The sequence below is a fragment of the Cyphomyrmex costatus genome, unplaced genomic scaffold (genome assembly GCF_001594065.2).
Source record: "Cyphomyrmex costatus isolate MS0001 unplaced genomic scaffold, Ccosl1.0 scaffold135, whole genome shotgun sequence".
Taxonomy (NCBI): domain Eukaryota; kingdom Metazoa; phylum Arthropoda; class Insecta; order Hymenoptera; family Formicidae; genus Cyphomyrmex; species Cyphomyrmex costatus.
In genome coordinates, this window is record NW_017275337.1 from 938,067 (window position 1) to 964,150 (window position 26,084).

Consider the following 26,084-nt stretch of genomic DNA (forward strand, 5'->3'; position numbering starts at 1 on the left):
ATATATTAGACAATATATTAAAGCGATTGAATAAGTCTGTAGTCTTTTCTTTGGAAAAATTGATCTTATTATATTGTTGAATTTTTAATCGCTGAATAATACAAACAATTTCGATGATTAACGCCCGTCCATTCACCAAGGATCTTTATATGCCGATCACACTAGAAAATCAATCACTCATTCTTCCTTTTTTTCACTTCATTCTTTTTCTCTATGTGAATTTATCCGTTGCATGCATACATTTTTTCGAATTTGCTACTTACATTAATTACGTTACGTAATGGCAATATTTATTTTGACTTAGTCGATACACGAAAATTACGCAAACAAGTATAGAACAGCGCATCTGAAATTAATCGAAACATTTAAGAAACGAAGTAAGTCAGTCCTGTTTTTTGCCAACGATTTTCTCAAAAATTGTTTTTGACAATAAAAATAAATAAGGAAATATAAAAATCAAAGTAGCGAAACAAGAATAAAACGCGTTGTAAAGAAAGATCATTATCTGATGACTTGATTATCGTAATAGCCAAATTGCCTCGTTTCTCAAATATATCGATTCATTTATCTTACATCCATTCACTCAATTTTTTACTTTTTTTTTCCTCGCTCACTGGGTATATACATTTACTTACGTACAGATATATCATAATATTTATAAATACGACTGTCGCAGAAAAAAAAAGAAACGTACGTTTATGTATACCTACGTATTCCCGTGTGTGTTTCTTTAAAACACCTCATATGATTGGCAGTATGTGAAAGATTTCTTTATATATAATATAACGATTCTCTTCTTTATTTTTTATTACGTATTCATTTCGGATACGTGTACTTGTTTAGCAAGCTTTCGTTTTGCGAATAATTCTTTCAACTTCTCTGTATTTTTTACTCTCTTGTATCGTCCGTCGTATAAACGTACGATTGACGACGAAGTTTGAAGACAAATTAATTATTATTAAAATGATGTTTTTCGTTTATTTTTCACGAATCGCGCGCGTTTCGATAATTAGCACACTTATTGTTAATATTACAGTAATGATAGTAAACAGCGTTAGTAGCGACGATAGTAGAATAGTTTAGTAATGGTAGTTGTAATAATAGAATAATAGTAGTAGTGATAGTAGTAGCAGCAATAGTAGTAGTAGTAGTAACAGTAATAGTAGTGGTAGTAGCAGTAATAAATCGTAATGTAATAGTAATGGTAGTAGCAGTAGTTAGTAATAGTGTAATAGTAGAGTGAAGTAATTGTTTTCCATATTTTTTTCTGCAGGTGTTAATTTAATAACGGTATTAGCAGTAATAAGTAATAAATATTGTAATTCAATTATACGTCGTAATTTACAGGAGTGCTTTTGAAAACTGTATGGTAAGAATTGTTTATCTCTCCGCGTCATCGATTCTCTTTCTCTCTTTCTCTTTTACGCATCCCCCCCTCCCCCCCAGTTATCTCGCGACAATTGTTAATCCTCACCCCGTATTATATCAAATACGCATTTCTCGATCGTGGTCCTCGTTTCCTGAACTTTCTCCTAATCACTTGATTGGCACGAATCGCGAGGCAACATCCGCGCGAATTAACGACGACGTTTACGTTCGCTTTCTTCTTCCTTCTGCTCCTTAAGTTTACCCTTACGATGACTACAATTGTCTCGCATTTCGATGTCATAGAACAAGAACCGCGACTGCGAACAATATTGGTATTTCGTAATGGTGGTTCTTGCGCATTTCTCTCTCGGCGAAACGATTTCTAATCATTCGTATTTCATTAGGCTTTCAATTTCACGTGATTTTATTAGTGGCAAAATAGAGCTGACCTAAATTCTGATAGAATTGATAGAATTTTCTGTTTAGACTTTCAATTTAACTTCTAATCCTATTAACTCTTTTTTCATTAATCTTCATTCATCGGGAAACACCCGCTTGTTGATCCGTTCCGTTCGCACGACTAAATTTTCCGACGAATCGTCCAACGATGCTTACAACGAAGAAGCGAAGCAACATAAAACAGATTTTCAGATGTCAAAATAAAACATCGTCATTTCAAATTGTTTTGTTTTATTCTACTTTGTTTAATTTTTTAGTTTTCAAAATTGAAAGTGACGATGTAAGTCTTATTGAATTCTGAAAGTACATAACTGCCATTTCCATTCTCTCGCTTCAGTCTCCCTCGATTGTCCTTCAATTGTCGTCGTTGAACAATTAACATTACTTAATCGGCGCTTTCACGAGTGGAAGTAGAATGATTTGGTACATCAGTCGTGATTTCCGGCTAATTATGGGGGAAGGGGGAGGGGGAGTTTCTTATGCATGCACGCACAAGATCATACGAACATACATACATACATAAATGCACACGCACGTAAGAGAACGTTTTGTGGTGATCACAGCGCAATTCGGGCGTTCGATGAGTCTCTCCTCCAGAAAATCGTATAAAAAGTAAGTCTTCCTCGAGACGGTCTTCGTTCGATCGAGTCGAGGTAAGATCGAAATATTAATTCGCGAATATAATATATCGGAGGATTTCGAGCTCTCCTGAAACGTCCGTTCAATTAATCAATCACTGTCGTTCACGAGTTTCACTGCAACCTACCACCTTGTCTCTCGACGTAGCCGTCGCTCGTGATCTCGAGAGATCCATCTTCGCTTTAACGTGCATCGTTCGCACCAATGTAGAGCGTCTTCGACTACAGCGATTGAATAGAATTCATCTTTCAAATCCCTCGCATCAGGCGATCGTTCGTTCTCGATACTTCTGACCCGATTCTCCAGACTCCAAGATCGGATCTTCGAGATTCGTCGAGCTCAGTTGTTTGATTGCACTTCGATCAATTCGTAGAATCGCGTACGTCGCACTCTTCCTCGTTCGCGGATTCGTGCGACGTCAATGTATGTGTGAATGACAGTTCCACCGATTTCTCTTGTGCGTTCACGAGAAATCGATTTTTTATGTGTGTTTGTTGACCCTGTTCGGTCGCCGTGTTTAGCCACCGGAAATTACTTCGAACATTATCCATCTGGAATTGTTTTTCCTGTTTTCTTAGACCTCTTTCGGTCGCCGCAATGCCGTAACTGAAACAACTCCATGAAGCTGTTCTTCGAGCTGTCGAAATCTGGAGAGAACCTCCAGGAGCTCGTCGATCGCGGCTTTTCCGTTACTTTTGCATTGAAATCAACGCGTGTCCCACGTGAACGACTATCATGCGCAAACCTTGAGACGCCTGGGGGCGTCCACGTCACCGGACCACCGTCCAGGGTCCCACTTTGGCTAGCACCAATCGTCCTCGTCACTGTCTGAGTGCCTCGATCTGCTCAAAAATATATGTCTAATCAAAACTCGTTATTATAGTTACAAGCAAAATGGATAAATTATGTATTTAAAGAAAATATATAAATATATTAAGGTCATTTGTAAATTACATAACTTTTAGTAAAATCAATGAACTTTAGAGACTTAGCTTCTGTTGTACAACTCTTAACGACACTGTCGTTAAGAGTTACAGAATGGAGATGTTAGAAAAAAGCATTTCAAGAAAAGTAGATAAAGATCAATAAATAATAAGATAACCAATTTTAATGACAGAAGATGAGATTATTCGAAATAGAGATAGTAAAATCTTCTTACCTAGGTGCTCTCTGCTTGGGTTGTGGTTGTGGTTTGTAACCGTTGGGCACTGGGCTGGGCAGTAGACGACCGCGGCCGATTGCGACAGCTTGCTCGAAGCTCAACGGATGATGACTCGATTGCATGGAAGGTGGTATGTGTGACGGTGGATGTGGATGTTGCATAACATGACTGGGTACAGGACCCACTGGCACGTGGGTCAGTCCACTCGGTGCTATGACATGCGGTCCGTGGGTAGGCGAGGCATTCAGTTTTGGGAAGTTGATGTTGGTCGGTTTCAGCTGTAAGGTCGATGGCTTGTTTGGCGTCGGCGGCAGCCGGCGACCATGACCTCTTCTCGCGACCAGCACCGGATAGCTGTGTTGATGCGGATGATGACGATGATGATGTGGACGACCACTACTTATCGGGCTTGGACTCCTCGAACGTTGCTCCAGACTCGTCGTGCCATAATGGGGACCACGCTCAATCCTGTGAACCGGACTTGGCGACCTGGCCGGACTCGTCGACGCGCTCCATGGACCTAATGATTACGCTCATTAAAATCTTCTGTCTGTATTGTACGCGTGGCACAATCGTTGCGGCGGGGCTTTTTCGACACACGGCGGAAGGGTTGCTCGACAAGTAAATCGTAAGCATGTGTTGAAAAGCCATTGGGAAATCCGATATGGATATTGGGGACCGGACAATTTTAGAATATTATTAATTTTCAACATTACTGATCGTATCGTTCGATTGTTTAATTAAAGGACTTTACGATGAAATAAAATTAATCTAGATTCAATCACTCGGTCTCTGTGCGAAATTCGAAGAGCTCGATTTATCAGAAAGGATTCAGGATTGACGAATAAATGATTATTAAGATAATGTAGCTCTATTAATATTAACTCTTTTGTAGGACTAATTATTATTTCTTTTTCAAGGAAGATTAATTTTAACTATATTTATTAAATGTGTAATAATAAAAACTTAATTTAATAATGGAGTATATTCTTGTAATTTTCTTGATTTCTATATTTTACGAAATTAATCATTATAACTCGTAATATAATTTTTTAAATTAATAAAAAAATATATGTGCTAGTTATTTTGAAATTATCAAATCCGAAGGAGGGTTAATGCAACATGCTTGTAGTATTTCGTGTTTCTAATACTGTGAAATCACTCAAATCAGTAATGCAAACACATGTCAGTGTTGGTGCTCTAAATATTAATTGTGTTCAAATTCTATGAGACATCTAGTATGGCATGCGCATACATTCTACGATACTAATTATTAAATTACGGGTGCATCAGTAATCGTGATAATTTTATAACAGTTATGTTATCTTAAAAGTGTGCAAAATCCTCTAAATCTCTAATTCTTGCAGACAAACTAAATTATGCTCAATATTGCATTTTATAATTCATATCGTTACGCCCGAGCGCCGTTCATGAATTTACTCGTAAAATACTCGCCGTAATGAAGGAAATTGATTTAGGCGATTATAATGATTTCATGTGGAATTTTATATAACACAGAAAATAATTTAATTAAATGAGAAGATTAATGATTAAAAAAGTTGTGGACTATGCGTACAACATCCGCTTAAATTTCTAGATGTCTTTTTGTTTATTCAATTGTTTATCAATTCTAGAGATGATGTTCGACTTATTCTTACTTCAAGATTATCTCGCATCGATCAAGTATTATAGATTGTGAGAAGACACAAGGACGTAACAATATAATTATTTAAAAACTAGAATTCCAAATTAATTAAACACGCTGATATGTAAAAACATGATTAACATATACATGTTATCTTTCAAATCATATATACCGCGTTAACTATCTATAAAATAAGATTTGTAGATTGTATTTAAGAACTGAACACACTAAAAAAATAATTACACATTAACATATTATAATAACGATCCAATAGGATATACTACCTACAACGATCGATTAGTCAATTTTCTTGATTGATAAAAGCTACTTGACAATCTCAACAGCGTTTCTAATGTAAAAAGCATCAAGAAACAACTAGAAAAGAAACGCTTTTGATGTAAATGTGTTAAACATTAATGCTATATTAGTGTTGTACGTATTGATTGTTTGAAAACTTCGACTGCGTTAACATTTTGTGATGTCTTTTGCATGTGTTTGTGTACAAGTATACGTGTGAATGCGTATCATTGCAAAATGGAACGAAGTAATAGTGAAAGCCAAACGATCGTATTGATTATGTAGTAACATCATAATTGCATCGTGGAGACAAGGGAATGAAGAAGAGGAGAGTTGTGAAAGAAATTACCATCGTCGTAATAGTCGCAGTGGTCGTAATAGTCTGTGTAGGCGCATAACAGAACAGAACGAAGAAACGTATTACATCGAGTATCACACAGAGCTTTTCTGCCTCGAGTAAAATCAACATTATAGCAACATTCATGTTTTTTTTTTTTTTTTTAATATAAAACCGTGACCACGAACTCTCTTTCGTTGCTTCCGCTGAACGCCAAATAAATTGCAATCTACAAAATTTAGCAATTGACGATTTTCAAGGATGCAATAGAACGTAAATAATGGCGCTATTTTCGTAGTGACTTCTGAAATGATAAATATATCACCAAGCCGGTTGGAGATAATCATAATCAATATAATAATTAATAATAATTATATAATAGAAATAACACCAAGAGAAAATGAAGGTATATCGGTGATACGGTGATAGAGTAAATACAAGGATGCTATGTTCGCAGTATTCCAGGCTGATAAAAGACAATGAGATAGAGAAACCGGTTGGGGATGACTAACACGAAACAGAGTTCGCTGTCGTGGTTCCGTGAAAAAGACTTATCGTTGCACCGTCGTGGCTTTCGCTGGTCGGAATTATCGCCGGTACGTCGTACCTCGTATCCTATGCCGATGATTATATTGTGACGCGTGGGGATGATGAGTGTGCCTTTGTATCTCAACGACGTTGCTAACGGTATCGCTAAACCCTGGTCCGTCGTGGTAATGACTATGGTCATATCGGCTTTGTCGCCTTGGCGATGGCGATCTAGGCATTATTGGCGAGTGTCTTCTGAAAATTATGACAACAACGAATGAGAAAATCACGATACGTCGTGTAGTACGTATATAACCAGCTAATACGATAGCCATGTCTATAACGATCAAGTACTGGAAAATCGAAGACATCAGTGTCTTTGAACATCATCCTTGCTTTAATAGTTTGAAATACATTAAAATTTAGTTTTCTCGAGTTTAATGTTTTACATTTTACTGGAATATATCTTTTATTAATTTTTCATTTTATTGTTTAAAATGCATTAGACTTTCGGATTTCATTCGTTCCTCAAATTATACAATTGAAAAATTGGTGTTAAAAATAAATTTCACGTGTTTTAAACGATCCACTTAAATTTTTGTATTAATTTTACACATAATGAATATGTTACTACAAATATTATGTAAAAAAATTAACTCAAAAAACGTAACACTTTGATACAATTTGTAAGTAAAACTATCTATTTTTTTCAATAAAATTAGGATATTTGTGACGTGTTAAATTAATTAATATACTTTATATTCATGTATAATATTTTAGAATATATGTTTTTAAATACATTTTTTTTATTTTTATGTTATTTGTCCACCTACTCAAAAATGCGTTTGTTTGATATTACACGAAATGTTAAATATTAATTTAACAAAATATCTAAATAACATAATCACATTGTATTAAATTAACATTCGGATATGTTAAAAATTCAACACAAAAATTTTTAACGAGAACTTAAGTGGATCGGTTTTTAACACAAATACGATGTTTTCACAGTATATTTTGGACTATATGACTACATTGTCTAAAAATGGTACTTCTTTGGAATTCTTTATACACATATATGTGTACGAATAAATTTGCACGCGACGTATACATACATGGACTTTTTCTTGAAATTTCTTGCTTTACATACTACACCCAATACCTTATACTTGGTGATCGTGAAGGTCTAGAGAGAAGCGCCGAGGGATGCGAACGAGGGACTCTGTCACCAGGAGTGAGACTCTCGAGGCTACCAGCACGTGAATCGGACGGTATGACATCCTGCAGCTCCTAAACGAGAACAGACTTTCGACTTAGTAGTTTGTCTGCTTAATTCAGAATCAGGTCAGGAATCGGGGAGTCGGGGTGTTGCCGGTTCTTTGTCTTTAGCAATATCGCGCTATCGATTTGCGCGTTCCGAACAAGAAACTATCGTAACACGACTATCGAGATGCCTTTTGTCTCCGGAATTGAAAAGCAGATGCACATTTGACTTATCATTTTGCTCATTTATGTTAGAGACCTTTGGTTAATTAAATATTATTCATATGCACATAATGTAGCGAGGAATACGAGAAGTTTAGATTAATTAAAGTGAAAAAATTGAATAAATTTAATATTTTTTTTATCAATAAAATTGATAGCATTGGCAAAATTTTACACACTGACTATCAATTTTTCATTATCGCAAAATATCACAATAATTTAATGCCATGGTGATAATTACAGCGATTAATTACACGAGAAGAATACGAGATAAAACTCATGTGTGTAAAAAAACAAAATAATATTTTTTATTAGATACGTGCGATCTGCTTCTCTTTATAATTTTTAGCGTATATATACTTTTGTGACTAACACAATTAAATATAGCTTCGCAAAAAATTAGGAAAAATTAAGAGATAAGGCGGAATAAGAGTAATTCACACACAGAGATACATACATATGTGTGTGTTGAATGACATGCAAATTAGAAAAATCTCGCTCATGCACATGCACTTGTTAATAGTTCCGATCGCTTAATTGGAAAAAGGAAGGTATCCGTTATCTTTGAGACGGGAGTCTCTCTCACAAGAGTGTGCTATCTTACTTACCAGGACGTGGACATAAAGAATCAAGATAAAACATTACAGATGAGGAGAACGAGGCAGTCGTGCGATCGTGTTGACTGCTTCGTTGCTCCAACGATAATCCTAAGGCCGAAAGCAGCAAGGGATAAGGGGGTGGGAACTTTTCTATGCATCGATATGAGAAGAGTCGCTAAGACCTTTCGGGTAACACACGTGACTATTTCTCTATGTGTTCACGCTAGAGCGTTGTTGTCTTTCTAGGTGTCGTTATTATTTACAGGAGCACTAACACTCAACGAGATCCAGATCGATTCGGCCAAGACCGATTCTTCCAACATAAATTAAAATTTCATCCGATTCCACTGCGAATCGATCTTGAACGCTTAAGATCACGACATCACGGACAATACCTCTCGATCCGCGTGATATTTCTTGAACATTTATCCTTTCAGGATTGGAAAATTTGAAATTCGGATTGGTAGAGAACGTCGATTGGCTGACTTATCTAAGACGTCCTAATCTAAACATTATATTTAAACATAAATATTTTTAGTTCGTCTAGCGGGAGTTTAATTGTTTTTTTAATCTAATTTTATACTAACGGGACTTTATCTAAAAACTTACTTCATTTATCTAGATCTCATTACAAGAATTTTTTGGGAGAAGGTCACATTTTCTAAAAATACTTTTGGTGACACAATTAATTACAATACTATAAGTGCGAGACAGCATCCTAATTTAGACCAACGTAGCAGAGCAAATTCGCGATAAAAGACGAAATCGTAATCTAGAATTATTTTCAGGTAAAGTAGAACAATCTACGTGATCTATATTCAATTACAAGATGTTTCTGGAGATTTCAATGAATTTTCATTATTAAATTGTTAAAATTTTTACGCATTATCGATATCAACAGTAAATGCTTTGGTACATAAACAAAGATATTTTGTACTGTTAAAACAAGACAAAAATAATGAAAAAAATGCTTTCTCTAATGCAAAAATCTGGTATTTTATATTAAATAAATTAATTTAATTGAATAAAAATTGATGTATATTATTATTCAAAATCTTTTTAATCAATTTTATAGTCAAAATGACCAAAAATAATGTCATGTTTTTTAAATTAAAATAAAAAAATTTTAGTTCTAGAAATAAGACCAAAGTTTTCAACGAAATAAGATCATTTCAGAAACATCTTGTATTTGCTACGTAACTAACACATCGTATACATGATAATAATCGCGATTAATATGTGACCGCATCTCGGGCGAGATAGGGTCTTTTCCGGCTTCTTTGATCGCAATCTACTTCCGATAGGGTCAAGGGAGAGAGGACATTCTCGAACAACCGAGGAAAATCTTTTGATCTTGGACCGAGCCGACACCTTGTGGTAACGGATCGAGGAGCGAGGTGCGTAGGTGTTCTGGTGTTGGTAGTACGAGGGTGGTCGGTGGTCATGATGATGGTGATGGTGGTGGTGGTAGTATTGGTGATGGTCATAGTATTGATCATTGTCGGTATCGTAGTAGTATTGGTCGTGATGGTGATGGTCGTGGTAGTAGTTGTTTTGATCATCCCGCTGGGAGGGCATCTCGGCCAGCAATGGCTCTAGCTCAGGGGCGCGATCCTCGCCATTAACTACGAGTACAACCCCAGACCCACCCCCTCCCTGGCTACTCTCTCCGCTGCTGCCTAGTATATCGTACTGGCGAGACATCTTCCAGTTCACCTTTTTGTTTCTGAAATAAAAAAATAACCACTATTCTAGTACTCTCGACAAAAAATGCGCTGACAATAAATCGACTAAACATTACGCAATATAAAATTATTAACACTTTCTCGTAATTTTTACGAGTCGTCAATTTTGAGATACATTAATCCATTTATCGTGATCCAAATAGCTAACTATATGAATTCCAATTTTTTTATATCGTTTCCTTATATACTTTAAAAGTAATATAACTAAAAAGATTAAGTTTCTCAGAAACATTTCACATTCAAAAACTATTTTTTATAATACCATTTATCTTATACCTTTTCTATACTATAAATGCATTTTGCTTTTAAACATAAAAAACTATATACCTGATGCTACGTTGACGTCTGTGTTCGGCGGCTGCGAGGACGCCTAGAGCCCCTTCCTCCTCATCCGTGTGGTCTCTATGTCGTTCGTGCTTCGCTTCTATGGTCGGTAGTATTCGCACCACCGGTTCGAGGCTGTCCGCCCTACTTCCAGCTCCGTGATTATTTCCGGTCACGTGATTTACCGCCGCCACGTCCAGCAGGCAGTTGTAGAAGGCCGATGGCTAAATTGCGAAACGTGCGAAAGCACACTGGCTATCAGAGCTGATCGACAGGGATCTCATTTTTCGATCAACAATTTCTTTCTTTTCATATTTTTTTTTTGCGCTTTTATTTCTTCATTTTTTTAGTTTCTTTTGGCATATGTATATAAATAAACTATATATACATATATGTACAGGCACATACAGGCTTTTTTCTTAGCGTTACCTCTCGTCGGTGGTCTCTCGAAAAATCGTGGTAGAATGTGAGACGCTTATAAAGATCGGAAGCATTCAAAGTCGAGAATCAACAGTGTAAAAAAACGGTGAGAAAGAGATTCTCAGAGTAAAGAGGCGGCCATGCTAGAGAAAAGGCATGCCGTGATGGTGCGTTTACTTGTGTCTATTTTACGGCTGACTCTTCCATATCTCGAACTATTGTATACGTTCGAGAGAACGTGTGTGAATGCAAGAATTAAAAAAAAAAAACGGTAGCGTAAACGGTATTGCAGCGGAGTAAATTTTGTATTGCGTCGCAAAGCCTGTATATGTTGATCGAGACTGTTATGTATATAAAGAAAAAGAAAAAGAAATGTTATTCCCTTTTTTCCCACGTATACAAAAGTGTTACAAGTGGATACAAATGCATTAATAAGGAAACGCGGTTAATTTTTTGAGAGACGTAACAATAGTACTGTAAGAATGCAATTGTTAGTAAGCATGCAAACAGGTAAAGTCCCGATGTTCTACCTTAGTTCTGTACATGTTCTAGAAGCAGTATATTATTTTAAAAACAATTTAAAAGTTACAATAATTAGAATTCTTTTTACATCTTTTCTTATCATTAACGTCGCGAACTATTGCGGATAATTTATATTTTTGAGGTAGAACACGGATATTATAGTTCACATTCCGCAAAGATCATACAAATATACCAAATAATCGTGGACAAAATTGAAATCGGCTGTTTGATATGCAAAAACGGGTCTAAATAGAAATATGTTCCAAGGTTGAGGACTGTCTGGAACATGCCGCTATATGAGAAGTCCCAAAATCATTGTATACATATTTTAATTATTAATTTTATTTAATTAATTAATTATTTTAGTCTTTAATTTGTGTAAACTCGATAAATCTCTTATTATTTATCGTTTTAACCACCTTTAACACATCTTTGGGACATCCTACATATATCGAATACTTATGTCAAGTGCTTGCTAAATTTGTAAAAACAGGAGCTGTATCTATCGAAAGACATTTAGAATGCAAATAAACGAGGCGGATAAATCGTTTTTCATCTATTGAGCTACGAATTGCTTGCCACGAGAGGAAGTGATCATCAATGTTTACGGTATATTTTTCGTAAGCATCGTCGAACACGCCCGGTTGCTCGCCATATTCGCGATTTACAGGAGCAATTTATCGAAATACTTGTAGATTTTGATGGATAACTCATTCGCCAAAAGAATATATTGTTATTGTATTGAAAGATATTTAGTTTACTATATCACAGATTGTTGAGATTGATTTTATCTTGTGTCAGTGCACGTTGATACGTGTGCATGTGTGTACAATATAGAGAATGTGTCAAATGACGTGTAACTGAAAGAGCGGAAAATTGCTCTAGTAGAAAGCGGAAAACTGTTCTAGTAGTAGAAAGCGATCGGATAAGTTGGGCAATACTACGAGTCTACTACTGAAATCACTGATCACAAAAGTGCCTATTAATCTCCTCTACACTACTGCGGTAAAACTTGTAAGAAAAAAAATCTTTTTGGCAATAGCTAGCAGGAGCGTTATTTCAGCTGTCGCATTAACTTCGCATCGTAAGAAAAAGATATTCTGAGATTATCTAGCATCTAAGAGAAGAGAAACGACAAACTTCAAAGTATCAAATCTTCACAACGTCTAAATTTGCTTGCTTAGATATTAGATGATCCTGAATCTGTTTTCTTATTAAGACCAAGCGAGGCATCGATATCCGCGTGTAAACAATACAACGCATACATTGTCTAACAAGAAAATTAATTATATGACTTTTATATATATAAATAATTGAATTACTATTTATTAGGTACCCATTATTTCAACATGGTTCCATGATAGCTCCAATAATCTTTTATTATTAGCAATTTTACATTATTTGAACTTGTAACGAGCGCGAAGTTGAAATGCTTAGAGCAATGTAATTCCAATTTCTACTTTAAAAAGTTTATATCGAGCTGAATAAAGGAGAGAAAGAGTTGTCAAACGCTCGTGAGTAAAGTAGACAGTCCGATAGAATGAAAAGGAAGTATCTATGTCACGCTCTAAAAAAAAATTGGATATTGCCAAACTATACGTTTAATTAATCGAAAAGAGGCTTGCTTGGCAAGAAAAGAGTGTATATGTCTAAAAGGCATTTATATCGTAGATTGAGGCAAAAGGCGGGCTATATATAGGTATATACGTTCGAGAATCAATTATCTTATCGGGCTACTTCTCATTCTAAATAGACTCAAGAAATGGAGCTCTATAAGGTCATTTACTTACACATAGCTATACCGCTATTGCCGGTCGACAAAGAGCCGATTCTACACGCGCGTACACGTGCGTATGTAGCCACGTGTTACCCACGTGTCGGCAACAACACGACGACTAAAACAACTCTGACAACGTATTATAATCATATATATCACTGCGGGAGCCGCTCGCACGCGCGGGACCTCATCGAAAGTTATATGGAGAAGAGATCATCTTCCCTTTGTGATATATAGATCGAAGTGAGAGCTATTCTTCAACGTTATCCTAAACTAGTTTGACAAAAGGAAACGTGCGATTAGACAAAGAAAAACGCCTTTCCGTAGAAAGGCACTGAAGTATCTAAAGACTAGCTCGTGTGTGAGCCTGATTAAAGATCTATTAAGAATTAGAGGAAAGGCCCTTATTATGAGTATACTGAGTTCATTTTGAGTAAATACTGGAAGTCTATAAGCAAAATTTAAAAAACAATAGGTCATTTTGAAGGAAAAGTTTTAAGATAGTGTTATATAAAATTTAATTCAGATTTTATTTTTTTCTGAAAATTAAAAAAATATAAAAAGTGAACAAACCGTAAAATCCTCCTTATATGAGATACCCTGAGAAATCGATAATAAAGCGCAAAGTATATTAAATAGTATTGCAATTAAAAAACTTTATTTAATGTTTCTAAAATACAAACGAGTACAGCCTTTATGCGCGTAAAATGAGTATACGATGTGTTGTATCCAGCACTCGTCTTCATGTAGTTGGAACCAAACATAGCAGAAACAGGCACTGGATGTTCATTCCGGTTATCCTTTTTATTACTGTATAATAACATCTATACTTTAGCAACGATTTTCATTCGGACATAAGAGCATAGGTTATTTTGTATTAGAAATGCCTTGGATATCTCATATTACAAGTTCCACGTCTTACGGTTTTATCGCGATCATCAAATCCAACTTTTGTAATTAAGCAATTCAACATATCCCGTATTTTCTATTATTAGTACGATCTTACTCTATAACTACATGAAGAATTTTTATTACCAAATATGTACATATTATAAATAATAAATTTATCAAGGTTTAAAGACTCATTTCAACGAAGCTTAAAGACATCCAAATTAAAAAATCTTTTTCTGCAACGACTACAGGCATTATCCAACGATGAATTTTTCACTAAATAGTTTTCAATAGTGATAAATTCATTGATGGAATTAACAGATAACGTTTATAAGTTTAGCAGAAACGCCGTTGTTTTATATTAGGCGTCTATCTCATAATAAGGGACTTTCCTCTACGTATCTAATATAATAAGTGCCTAAGTATAAGATAGACTAAAATATATTGCCGTGTTAAAGTGTTGTATGCGAAACAGCTATATATTTTCTCGCTTTCATCGTTAATTAAATTTTGTATCTCTGCGTGGATATTTTGTACAAAAAAATATTTTATCTAATTTCAAAATGTGGTTATATAGTCCTTCATATATTATAGTCTTAATTTTCTTTTTAATATATGATAACTTAGTTACGTTGAGATTTTATGCAATAGAAGTTTATTCAAAGATTAAAAACTAATTTAAAAATGTAATTCTACATTTTATGCACACTCAACTTTTTCGTTAAATATACTTGATATCGTACAATAATGATTTTATATGACTATTGATGACAATAGTTGTTTCGCCTTTGGTGGTGTATACATGTGTATATGATTATTTAGTGTTAAATAAAGGGCTACTTTACATAAACGAAAGACAGGTCGAAAGTAATCGTATACACTCATGACGAGTAAAAAAAATTGTGTGCAGTGTAAAATAGAAAGACATACCAGAGGCGCATTAGTTTTACTACATTTGTAATAAAAAATGAAAATTAATTTACAAATTATATCGCACAATGTGTTTCATGTAAGTATGTTATTGTTTAAAACATCTAAGAGATAAAAAATATCAAAAAATAAAAAAAACTATTTATTTATCTTAAAGAAAGAAAAGTAATTTGTGTAAATCGCATTACATGAGTCACTTTGCATATGCGCGATGCATTTTTTCTTGCATCCATCATGTGTGCCTCTGGATAAAGTGAGTAAAGAGTGAAGTAGAAAAAATTGGATTGTGAAAAGTGTTAGTTTAGAAAAAAACGAATTATATGCTGCAAAAGATTCGTTTCTTTTTTTAAAAATAATAATAAGTTATTTTTATAAAAATATTAAAGTTAAATATCGGTAATAAAAAAAAACAGATCGAAGAAACTTTTGCAGTATTAATACGAATCGGACGAATGTGGTTAAAATTGAAAAACACAAATTGTACAGCCAAAAGAAAAACAAAACAGTGTTAAGATAAGATAATAATAAGTAAGATAATAAGTAAGAGAAAAAGTAAATACTACCGCCTGGGCTGCAGGACTTTGCCCAGCATTATCGTTATCGATAACATCGTTATCGTTCTGGAAAATAAAGAGAAAAGACACAAGGAGATAATTGAAAATTGTGTGAACATCCTTGCGATTTGAGTATATTTAAAAAAAAAATAATTTAATCGATAAATTAATTATTACTATTAATTGCTATTCTTTGGATGTCATTAATCTGTTTATTCAAGAATTCGTAAATATTCTCTTATTTTAGAGATATTCAATTAAAAAATAATAAATATTGTGTTCTCTGTTATCTAATAATCTAATTGAAATTCATTCAGTATCTTCAGGCTTTCTATGATATACAAATATTGTTGTTCAATCGATCTACCGATTGTCATTAAATAAAATATTTTTATTAATATAAATATAACTTTTTTCAGTTCCACATCGATCCATTGTTCCACTTAAAATTGATTTATATTAACAAATTATTTAAAACACATTAATAGCAATCGGTAGATCAAAAGCAAATAATCTATATTAATTACTTGCACAAATTTCGAGATACAATGTTTAAGTATAAGATCTAAATGTTTCTACAAACATTGACTTAGCTAATATAAATAAAGAGAACAATTGTGCATAAATAATTCGACTAAATAGTTTGTTGTTTCTGTTGTCCCATTTTTAATGAGACCATAATTGGAAAGACATTATTTTCTTCTTGTTACATTATATTTTCACAACTATAATTAGATTTATTTTCCAGTAAAAATTTTATATAAACTTTTTGTAAGATATTAAAACTACAATTTAAATATTTAGCAAATTCTAATTTAAATTTATTCAAGTATATATTTATTTTTTAGAGCTATCTTTATCTATATTCGAAAAAGTTTATCATGATATTAAAGTTCTGAGTGATCCAGCTTATAGATTACACGAGATCTTTAGAAAATACTTCTTTTCGTAAATTCATTAGCACATGGGCTGCCCTATCACGTGGAAGTCAACGGCAATCATTCACCTTTTTCTTAATTGAGATCTTCCATTTCGATTTTCCAATTCGTTCTTTCTACAGTGATTAGTTAAAAAACATTATTTATCTAATAAATATTTATTTATGTCGATTTATATCGTGCTTGCATTTCATAAACTTGCCCAATAGAAAACAAGAAAATCGGAAATTGAAATAAGAAAATCGTAAATGAACGATCACAAAAGAAACTTAATATTAGAAAAATGCATCTTTAGAACCTGCTATCGTTCTCGTGGAAAATATATAATGTTAGTTTGATAGAAGAAAAAAAAGAGGCTCACCTCTGTGGCAGATTTTAGCTGACCAAACTTCGTCGACCTCCAACTTTCGAGTATCAGAAGGCAGACGTATATCTTACCCACGGTGAGCTTGTCTCTACCTAATTCTGAAAGAAAAAAATCACACCATTATTAGATATTGCAAAATATATCTTGTTGGGTAGAAAAGAGCGAATTTTACCTTCATTCCTAGGTATCAAAAGGTCCAACATCTTTTTCGCTTGTAAAGGCCAAATACTTCTGATCGTGTCCCGCAGTTCTTCGTTGGCTTGACTCATTTCGTCGGCTGGAGCGAAAAAAAGAGTCGGACTTATTTGCATGATTAATTAGTATTTTAACACAAAAAATAAACAAATAAATATTTAATAAGATATATTTAAAATAAGATTAATGTCTGATAATGTCTATGCTGTAATGTAATTTACAAAAATATTTTCTCAAGAATGAAAGATGTGCTTCTTAAAATATTTGACTTTATTATATATGAAAATGTACGAATTAAGAAAAATTGCATTAATCGACGTTTTCTGCGAAACGACAGTAACCATTTCCTTTTTCTACACTACGTAAATTTCTATGGACTCACCGCATCGCATTTTTATGCTAAGATTCTCGCGAATAAGGGCGAACAGTGTTGTCGTGAAGTTCACCTTGCCATCACCGTCTACCGGCATATTCATTCTGATAAGCTTCTTGTACGCAAGCCGATTCGGGCACTTGTTGCCAAACCCCAACGGCGGATCCATATTCTTTAGCATATCGTACATCTCCATGTAATGGATCTTGCCAGTGGCATTTGGATCATATTCAGCCCAAATCCGCACAAACTCGTCGAGATGATGTGCGCCCAGGATCGACGAATCCCGCGTAAGATAATCGAAGTTGTCCATGATGACGGCAACGAAGAGATTCAGCATGAGGAATGAGCAGAAGAAAATAAACGACACGAAGTAGGCGTAGGCGATGTTGGAGCCGCAACTGTCTTGTTCGTCCTTCTCGGCTTTTGGGTCGCAGGAGCGACCTTTTACGCACGACAGCATGATGTTTGGCCAAGCCTCGCCCGTGGCACACCTGAGAGAATTGCATCTTGAGCGTTTCTATTATGCTTATCATGTCATCTTAGTAGGAACAAGAACTGTAAATATTTCAGCGATCTAGCTCATCGCAGATGCCAAAAAAACCGCGATAATTATACTAATATTCTCAACCGCATGCAGACCTTTCAATTCTAAGTTAATCGATAACGCTTAACAGTTGCTATGAGATTAGTTAACTGTGAAAAGTTATGGCAACTTGTTATACCTGAGAATAGATACCTATAGCTATATACAAATTCATTGTTGAGAGATATATATATATATATATATATAATATATATTATAAAAAATTCAAATTCTGTTCTGTTTGATTCAACATGCCAACCCATTAAAGAACCGATAATAGTTTAAGCATTCTAAATTAGGCTTACCGAAATATTTTGAGATTTCAATTAAAAATAAAAGTTATATAATGATTCTTATTAAGAGAAACATTTATCTCGATTATTTTGTGCTGTTAAACAATTTAAAAAAAAATTAATTTTATTGCGAGTAGATTATATCATAAATATTTAGTCTCAAGTATAATTCTTTTATACTACGAACAATTCCAAGTTAGTATTATTAAGCAGCATCTTTTTGCAATCGCAAAAAAAAGTTGAATTAAAAAATTGCAAAAGTTCATGCGATATTTTGGCAAATTATGACATTATATTTTCAGCACATGTTAAGTTTAGTTTTTGTAATCTCCTCAGTCCTCTCTCTCTCTCTCTCTCTCTCTTATTAGTAAGATTTTAAATGCTTTAATAAATTTTTATATGTATGCCACTTATTTGCATATTAAAATTATATACTATTTTTTCATGTAAAATTTGTTTCAAAATTGTTATTAGAGATTAATAACAATTTTTTTATACAATCTTTTTAACCGATAATGCTAATTGCATCTGCTTTGAGACTGAGGAGAGCAAGTAATTGGATTCCAGTCTCTTTGTAAGCGCGACATGCATAAGGCTTAATATTTTACGCAACGAAAAGCGAGCTAGATACTGCGAACTTAATACGGCGAACTCAATTCTACACGAGGCTGCTGTGTATTATTCTGTTTGCTCTGAATATGCCGTGTCGTTTAGCCTGATTCTGCTTTTGTGCTCGATTTAGTGCTGTGAACTTTACAGTAAAACATGGTTGGATCGAAGCGAAAAGGCCTGCTGTGAACATACATCCGTAAATAATACGAATTAAATAATTAGAAGACTTCGCGACGTCGTGATAATTGGAACGCTCAACGTGAGAATAACATGTACCTAAGTTATATTTAAAAAATCTTAATATTTTTAGACTGTGGATATATTATAGTACCAATATTTTAACTTGAATGTAATTTTAAAATATCTGAATATTTTTGAAAATTTTGATATAATTATCATCTTTTTGAATATTGTAGTGAAAATATCTAAACGATATTAAAATCTACGAAATTTTTCCATAACTTAAACAAAATAAATCAATGCAACCAATTTGTGCAATATTTGCTATATATGACATATAAGTGATTCAATTAGTTAATTCTTCGTCACGTAAACGTTACCAAAGATCAATCTGTTTTCGCATCACAATCCGAGGAAACTTGGATCGTCTTCCGCATTGTGCTCGTAACAAAATGATAAGTGATAGATAGCTTGCCGCAGGTGTTGAGCGTGAAAGCTCATTCGATCGTTTTGCAAATCGCGCTGATAGTCACGTGGTCAAATTCAATGGCTAAACAGTTAGCTAAATTCCTCTGGCGTGGCGTTACTTACCGAAAAAGCAGCATCAGACCTTGTATGAAGCTTTGGAAATTGTTGTGCTTCGTAATAGAGGTATCAGCATCCAGCGCGATGTTACCGAAAACCTGAGACCCACAGAAAGAAGAGGGCCGCAGCCAAAAGGCACAAGCGGCATTACAAATTTGCGTCACTAAATATGCTTTTTTTAAATAATAAGAAAATATCAAAAATAATTGGAATGTCCTCTGCTTTCCTTCCCGCTGGATGACCACTAATTTCCATTTTTGTATCGCTTCGATCACGGTTTTGTGTATGCGTGTATAATGAGTATTACAGAATTCAATTTTCTATATATAACTACAGTTACTCATATATACTTTTTCTTTTAACAAGTATACAGTGTACTCGAGAGAATTAACGTAACTAAACGAGTGTAAACGAAATTTATGGGTTAAAATAAATGATTAAATAATACGTTAATTTAATCATTAAAGATTCTGATTAATAAAAAAATTTATTTTAACAATATTTTTTAATAATTAATTTTTTGTGTATGAGATTTCACGGCGGTACATTAGTTATAAACGAATGTAAACTTATGAAAAATTATACATTTACGCGATGAAATATTAACTAATATTTCTTATAAAATTCATTCTCTCAAGCACTACCTTAATTAAAACTTCAAGACTTTTAACTTAACGCAGGCATCTATAGGGTTGTTACTAATTAGGATGAGTCACAACAGATTAACACGTCGAGCAGCTTACTCTCGCGTTACAGCTCATGCCAACAAAGCATTACTCTAGAGGTAATTTACGACGATCACACTTTTATATATATCCCTTTCAACTTCTCGCTCTACGGTCGACGACGTATCTCCCATCAGTACCGCGCGAGATCTTTAACGGTGCTTCATTGAGGATCGGGAAAGAATGAGTTAGTGATCAATGTATTGCAATCATAATACAAAAAACTATTTTTCTGTCAAAATAATTATAAGTAAAATTGTTATAAAATATTTAAAAGCCGTGAAAACACATTTAATACAATTTTTCTTTTATAATGTATGATCGGTACAAAAGTCATTCTAGACTTTCATGACATCGTAGTCCTTTTATGATATTATCCTGCGAAACATCGTAAAAGATCGCGACGATAAGCCAGCTGTGCGCTAAAATCGTTTCCCTCTTACATACGAAGATAAATTTTGAGTAAACAAATAAAGAAAAATCTTTTTTACTTTAAAAGATAATAAAACCGTTAGTTTAATTTAGAAGATATTTCATTCGTACGAAAGGGAAATGATAATTGGACCAGCCGATAAGTGGCCAGAGGTCATCTCATTCGTCGCCGTCGAACCGGCAGTCAATCTAGCTGCTCGACTCACCGAAAAAGCAACATAAGACCGGCGAAGAAGGACTGAAAGTTGTTGTGATCATCGATCGCTGTTTCCGGATCGTTCGATATATTGCCAAAGACCTGACAACGGACAATTTCAGGGTCACTTAATGGCCACCGGGGGGATCTGCTGTCTGTCACTTAAAATTCCCAATCTGCAAGGTTACGCGTGCCAGAAACTACTTCGAAATCACTTTGACACGCCATTTCTCACCCGATTCGAAGCTGAGATAATTACACGGCTCTAGTTTAGAGAAATATCTAAATGATGATGCACGCTAGCGATAATTTTTTACTAAAATAGATAAGCCATCGATCTTGGAGATCATTGGCTAATTATGTTTTTTAATTATTAAAGCTACTATTTTTTTCCGTACAATATCAATTACCTACAAAAATTCAAAAATCTCTTTCTTTTTTATAAAACCACAAACAATTCCGCATCTGTTTCTTTCACGTCGAATGTCGTAGAACATAAGATAAGTCTAGTGTATATAATAATGTTTTTAATCTTGCAAATTTCCAACTTTATTAAATTTTTATGTCTTCCTTGAATGATCATGTTTTACTTCATCATTACTTCAATCCTGCACCCTTCTGTACATTATCCCCCAAAAATACATTTAAAGGACAAATTCGTAGGAACTCCTGAGAAATCGAAGCTACGGAAGAAGATTCATACCTGCATACCGATGATAGCGTAGATGAAGAACAGCATTGCTATGAGGAGACAAACGTAAGGCAGAGCCTGGAAGAAAATAGGTTTTTATTATCGTTATCTCGATAATTAATCCTAGAGAAGTTGATGATGAATGAAGCAAAATATTATAACGATCAAGGATATTGAAAGAAAAAAAAAATAATCGTTGGCACGTACGAATTAAAGGGATGCAAATCAATAATTAGAAAATTATATAGGATTTAATTTAATGAGACGTGCTTACTTTAAAGGACTGTACGAAGGTCCAGAGTAAAATACGTATCGTGTACCCCTGTCTCAGTAGTTTGATCAGTCTGGCGGCGCGAAAGAGCCTCAGAAAGCCGACGTTGATGAAGTTCTCCTGCAGGGGACAGAGGAAATTGCACTTAACCCCACAAAATGCCGACTCCTTATTGCGCGCCAGAACGGAGCTTCGTGCGTGCAACGTTTCGGGATTACATATTACGCGTCGAAGGATATTAATCTTTTCGGCGTACTATGTTTTTCGGTTCTCGGCGATGCACGAACGAAGCTATGGAATAAACTGACATTCTCTCGAAGAGATGTAAAAACGAGAGTGACAGTTAAAACCTTGATGAAATTGAAGATCATTTTTAGGAATGCAAAATTACTGCCGAAAGAAACGTAGAACTAATTGTAAATATAAGTTACTAAGAACTACTAATCATTAGTATTATTATATATTGAAATAAACAGGATATATTTTTATCAAGTAACTAATTGTATTTCTAACTGTTTCAGTAGATTAAGCTGTATATTTCAGTAGATTATATAAGCTCTAGTGATATTTCCTTCTTTATTTATTATAAAAGTCTTTTTATTTCTATACAAATTTAATCTTTAATCTTTATATACTTAATCTATGTATCAATATATAAATTTAAATAAACTAATTCTAAATTGATGCATTCATGATTTACTTATTTTATTAATTTTTTATCAGTACAAATTTAAGTAAACTAGTTCTAAATCAATTTATTGATAATTCTCGAGTTTAACCATCTTAATGATGAATCATGTTTTACTGTAATAATTGAACTATTTTAACTATTAAATTGCAACGCAATTACATAATAAAATTTTATTAACCCTTTTGCTGTAACGATTGAATTGTGTTCCCGACTATTGCGTTACAAAGACAATTGATAAATCGAACTCAAGATAGATTAAACACCGCATCCATATGCCTTTAAAATATTGTTAGGTAATGTAACTATAATATAGTGTGATAATTGTTTGAATTCGTAGTATCAGTGTTGTAAAATGTTCGAAATTGTTAGTGTAATGTACGAATAGTATTCTGAAAAGTACATGCACAGGATAAATAAACAGGATAAAAGTGACTTAATCTAAAAATGACTTAGCAAAGACCTTGAGAAAATACTAGCTTCGAAACCTAGTTCCCTCTTCTTGCTTGCAAATAATCACAAATAAATTATGTTGATCATCCATTTTATCTTAAATGTTGCTAATATAAGTATTTGAAAACGATACATATAAAGATATCTATATCTGAAATAATATAATAATTACAAATTTTCAGAAATAGGAATTATAAAGAAAGACTTATTTCGGGGATTTCTACACAAAAACTAAATTTAGAGAGTTGCGGTATTTAATATTAGTTTTGTACTTGCAATGTCGTAACTTCTTCCAACTTAAGTCGTCAACATAAAAACTGGATAGTAATTTTATACCTTTTTTTCGCCTAGCTGGCCACCACTGGGCACGGTCGACCGGTCCTATTACAGAAATATGTGAGATTGCGAGATTATTCCATCCCCAATATTGAGCTTTTGATTGTTCAACTTTTGGTAATTACAATGAGAACAGAAATACTAATGACTGGCAATCAACACTGGCGATGAGTAATTTCATAAGCAGTTCACTTTAATATCAGGACCAATACTCACTTCACGATAATTCTAGCTATTTTCTTATCTGTACTTCTAACAAAGACATATCTTTATGAAAAATATTTTGCAAGCGCAGGCAGCAAATATATACAGATTTTGACACAAACTTATATATTGGATATTTCTCTAGCAAGGGGAAGAACAAGTAATGTACATACAAATTTTACCTTTACATATATTTTAATACTTATTGTCATAATTCATGTATAAGTGGCACATTCGAGCAATATTGAAGAGTTTATAAATTTGCATTGAAAGTTTTGGAATTTTTAAATTAATTGTATTACACGAATCGATAATATTCATTGGAGATATGAAATATATATTAAAATAATGTTAAAAAATAACAATTTTTCTGTTATTTTTTTTTTGCGTTACCTAATCATTCATTTAAATGCACATTCCGTTAAGATTCATATAAACCAAGGCATATAAAAACTTTTCAATGCAAATTTCTTGCAAATATTATTCCGTTATATCACTTGCTTATGGATTACTAAACAGTAAGTACTAAAACATTAAAGTTAGGCAAAATCCGTGGGTATACTATCTGGCCCTCCTCTTTGTGAGAGAGATTTGCAAAATAATATTATTCATATCCTACATATATTACCGACTAAATTGTAATCGCTACATCAGTGGAACCGAAATAATCAACGTCACTATGTGATTGGAAGAAATTTTTCTGAGCAATACTCTCTAATACAGTGTATTTGCTCCTTTTCTACCTCCAAACTACAACTGACATTGGTTAATCTAACAAAGTCACAGGATATTAATATATTGTATGTAGAAAGAAATTTTCTAATACGAAGAATGGAAAGGATTGGTATCGGGACATGTTCCTGTTTATGTACATGTAACTGTTTCACTATATAATTGCGTAAATGTATACTGTGCAAATGTAGCGATGTACAGTGTGATGTATGTAGCGTATGAATGCAGCACGAAGCTAAAAGGTAATACATACAAAGGTGTTCGAGATACTTCGGTTGTCGCAATTTACCTGCTAGTTCGTCACACGGACTTTGCACACGGCGAATCTAAGTAAGCAGCAAAAGGGTTAAACGAAAGACAAAGGTACACATTAAGCAACACTGCCGCGACGATTAAGGGCCACTATTATAGATGCGTGTTCCGACAAAAAGCACATTTCAATAAATTTATCTTGAACATGAGAATTAATCTAGCATGTTGAAACAATATCTCAGTGATATGACATAAAAAGTATCAAAATAAAATCACGCGATAAATATATAACAATATATTTCTTTTATATAAAAAAATACACGTATAAAATTTAAAATTTTCTGCATGCGTAAATCTTCAATTATCGAGTTTCAACATTGATTGTACTGTTTTGAAAGTAATTAAACATTCATTATGATGTTTTCTTTATGTAAATTTTATATAATTAGTATTATATCTATCAAATACATCAAAAAATGTAACTTTTTATCTAATTTGTCTGTGATACAATCATTTTTATTTGCATCAACATAAAAGATCAATTCTGACATTTGGTGCGACTTCATCGGAATGACTTTTCATCAGAGCAAGCAACTATCGTAATCACAGCTTAGCCTCGGGTTTCCTGAAAGATTCCCGATTACATGTATATACCTGGAAGATTTCTATTACGGGTTTTAATAGCTAAAACGCAATTGACACACTTATACTTTTTTTTTTCGCTACGTTCCGGTGTTCTACATACCCCGAACTCGATCACGAGGGCATCCACGATGCTGCCGATCACCGTAATGAAATCAAAGGTGTTCCAGGCATCCTTGAAGAAGTTCTGCTCGTGGAAACAGTTAAAAGAATTGATTAGCAAAAAGATTTTTCATCCCCCGATTGAGTGTTTATTTCTACTACCCCGAAGCTCGCTAAACAGCTCTGATATATTTTGCATTGCAACAGATGTAAATAAAAATTTTAATTACCAGTATATGACTTTGTACACGAGCAAAATCAAGACATCATGAAAAATAAGAATAAATAAGAATTGCAAAAGAAAAAGATTTAATACACAATTAAAAACGAATCTGTGTATATATAGTTAATGGATAAAACATGTTTTTCATATTATTTTTACATATTATTTTACATATTATACTAAAATTATAAATTTAGGAAGTATATATCGTTATAATTAAATTTTCTGTTTTCGCTCGTAAACGTTTGTATGCTCCAAACGTAAACAAAAATTTATATAAAAGATATTATATTAAAATATAATTTTGTTCTAAAAAAATCATATGA

At 33.6% G+C, this 26,084-nt stretch overlaps 1 protein-coding gene across 1 annotated transcript in view; it reads right to left on the reverse strand.

Moving 5' to 3' along the window:
• Positions 1-2,144: 2,144 nt before the first annotated feature.
• Positions 2,145-26,084, reverse strand: part of cac (calcium voltage-gated channel subunit cacophony) — a 56,178-nt gene continuing 32,238 nt past the window's right edge. The window contains exons 18-32 of the mRNA XM_018551229.1: positions 25,537-25,620; positions 22,130-22,246; positions 21,868-21,933; positions 19,818-19,909; positions 17,565-18,049; positions 17,160-17,264; positions 16,982-17,085; positions 15,692-15,748; positions 10,592-10,812; positions 9,891-10,245; positions 7,598-7,725; positions 6,515-6,690; positions 5,920-5,952; positions 3,626-4,148; positions 2,145-3,308 (exon numbers count right to left, since the gene is read on the reverse strand). Coding sequence (XP_018406731.1) covers positions 3,269-3,308; positions 3,626-4,148; positions 5,920-5,952; positions 6,515-6,690; positions 7,598-7,725; positions 9,891-10,245; positions 10,592-10,812; positions 15,692-15,748; positions 16,982-17,085; positions 17,160-17,264; positions 17,565-18,049; positions 19,818-19,909; positions 21,868-21,933; positions 22,130-22,246; positions 25,537-25,620 — 2,586 coding nt within the window. The 3' untranslated portion in view covers positions 2,145-3,268. The remainder of the gene's footprint in view (positions 3,309-3,625; positions 4,149-5,919; positions 5,953-6,514; positions 6,691-7,597; positions 7,726-9,890; positions 10,246-10,591; positions 10,813-15,691; positions 15,749-16,981; positions 17,086-17,159; positions 17,265-17,564; positions 18,050-19,817; positions 19,910-21,867; positions 21,934-22,129; positions 22,247-25,536; positions 25,621-26,084) is intronic.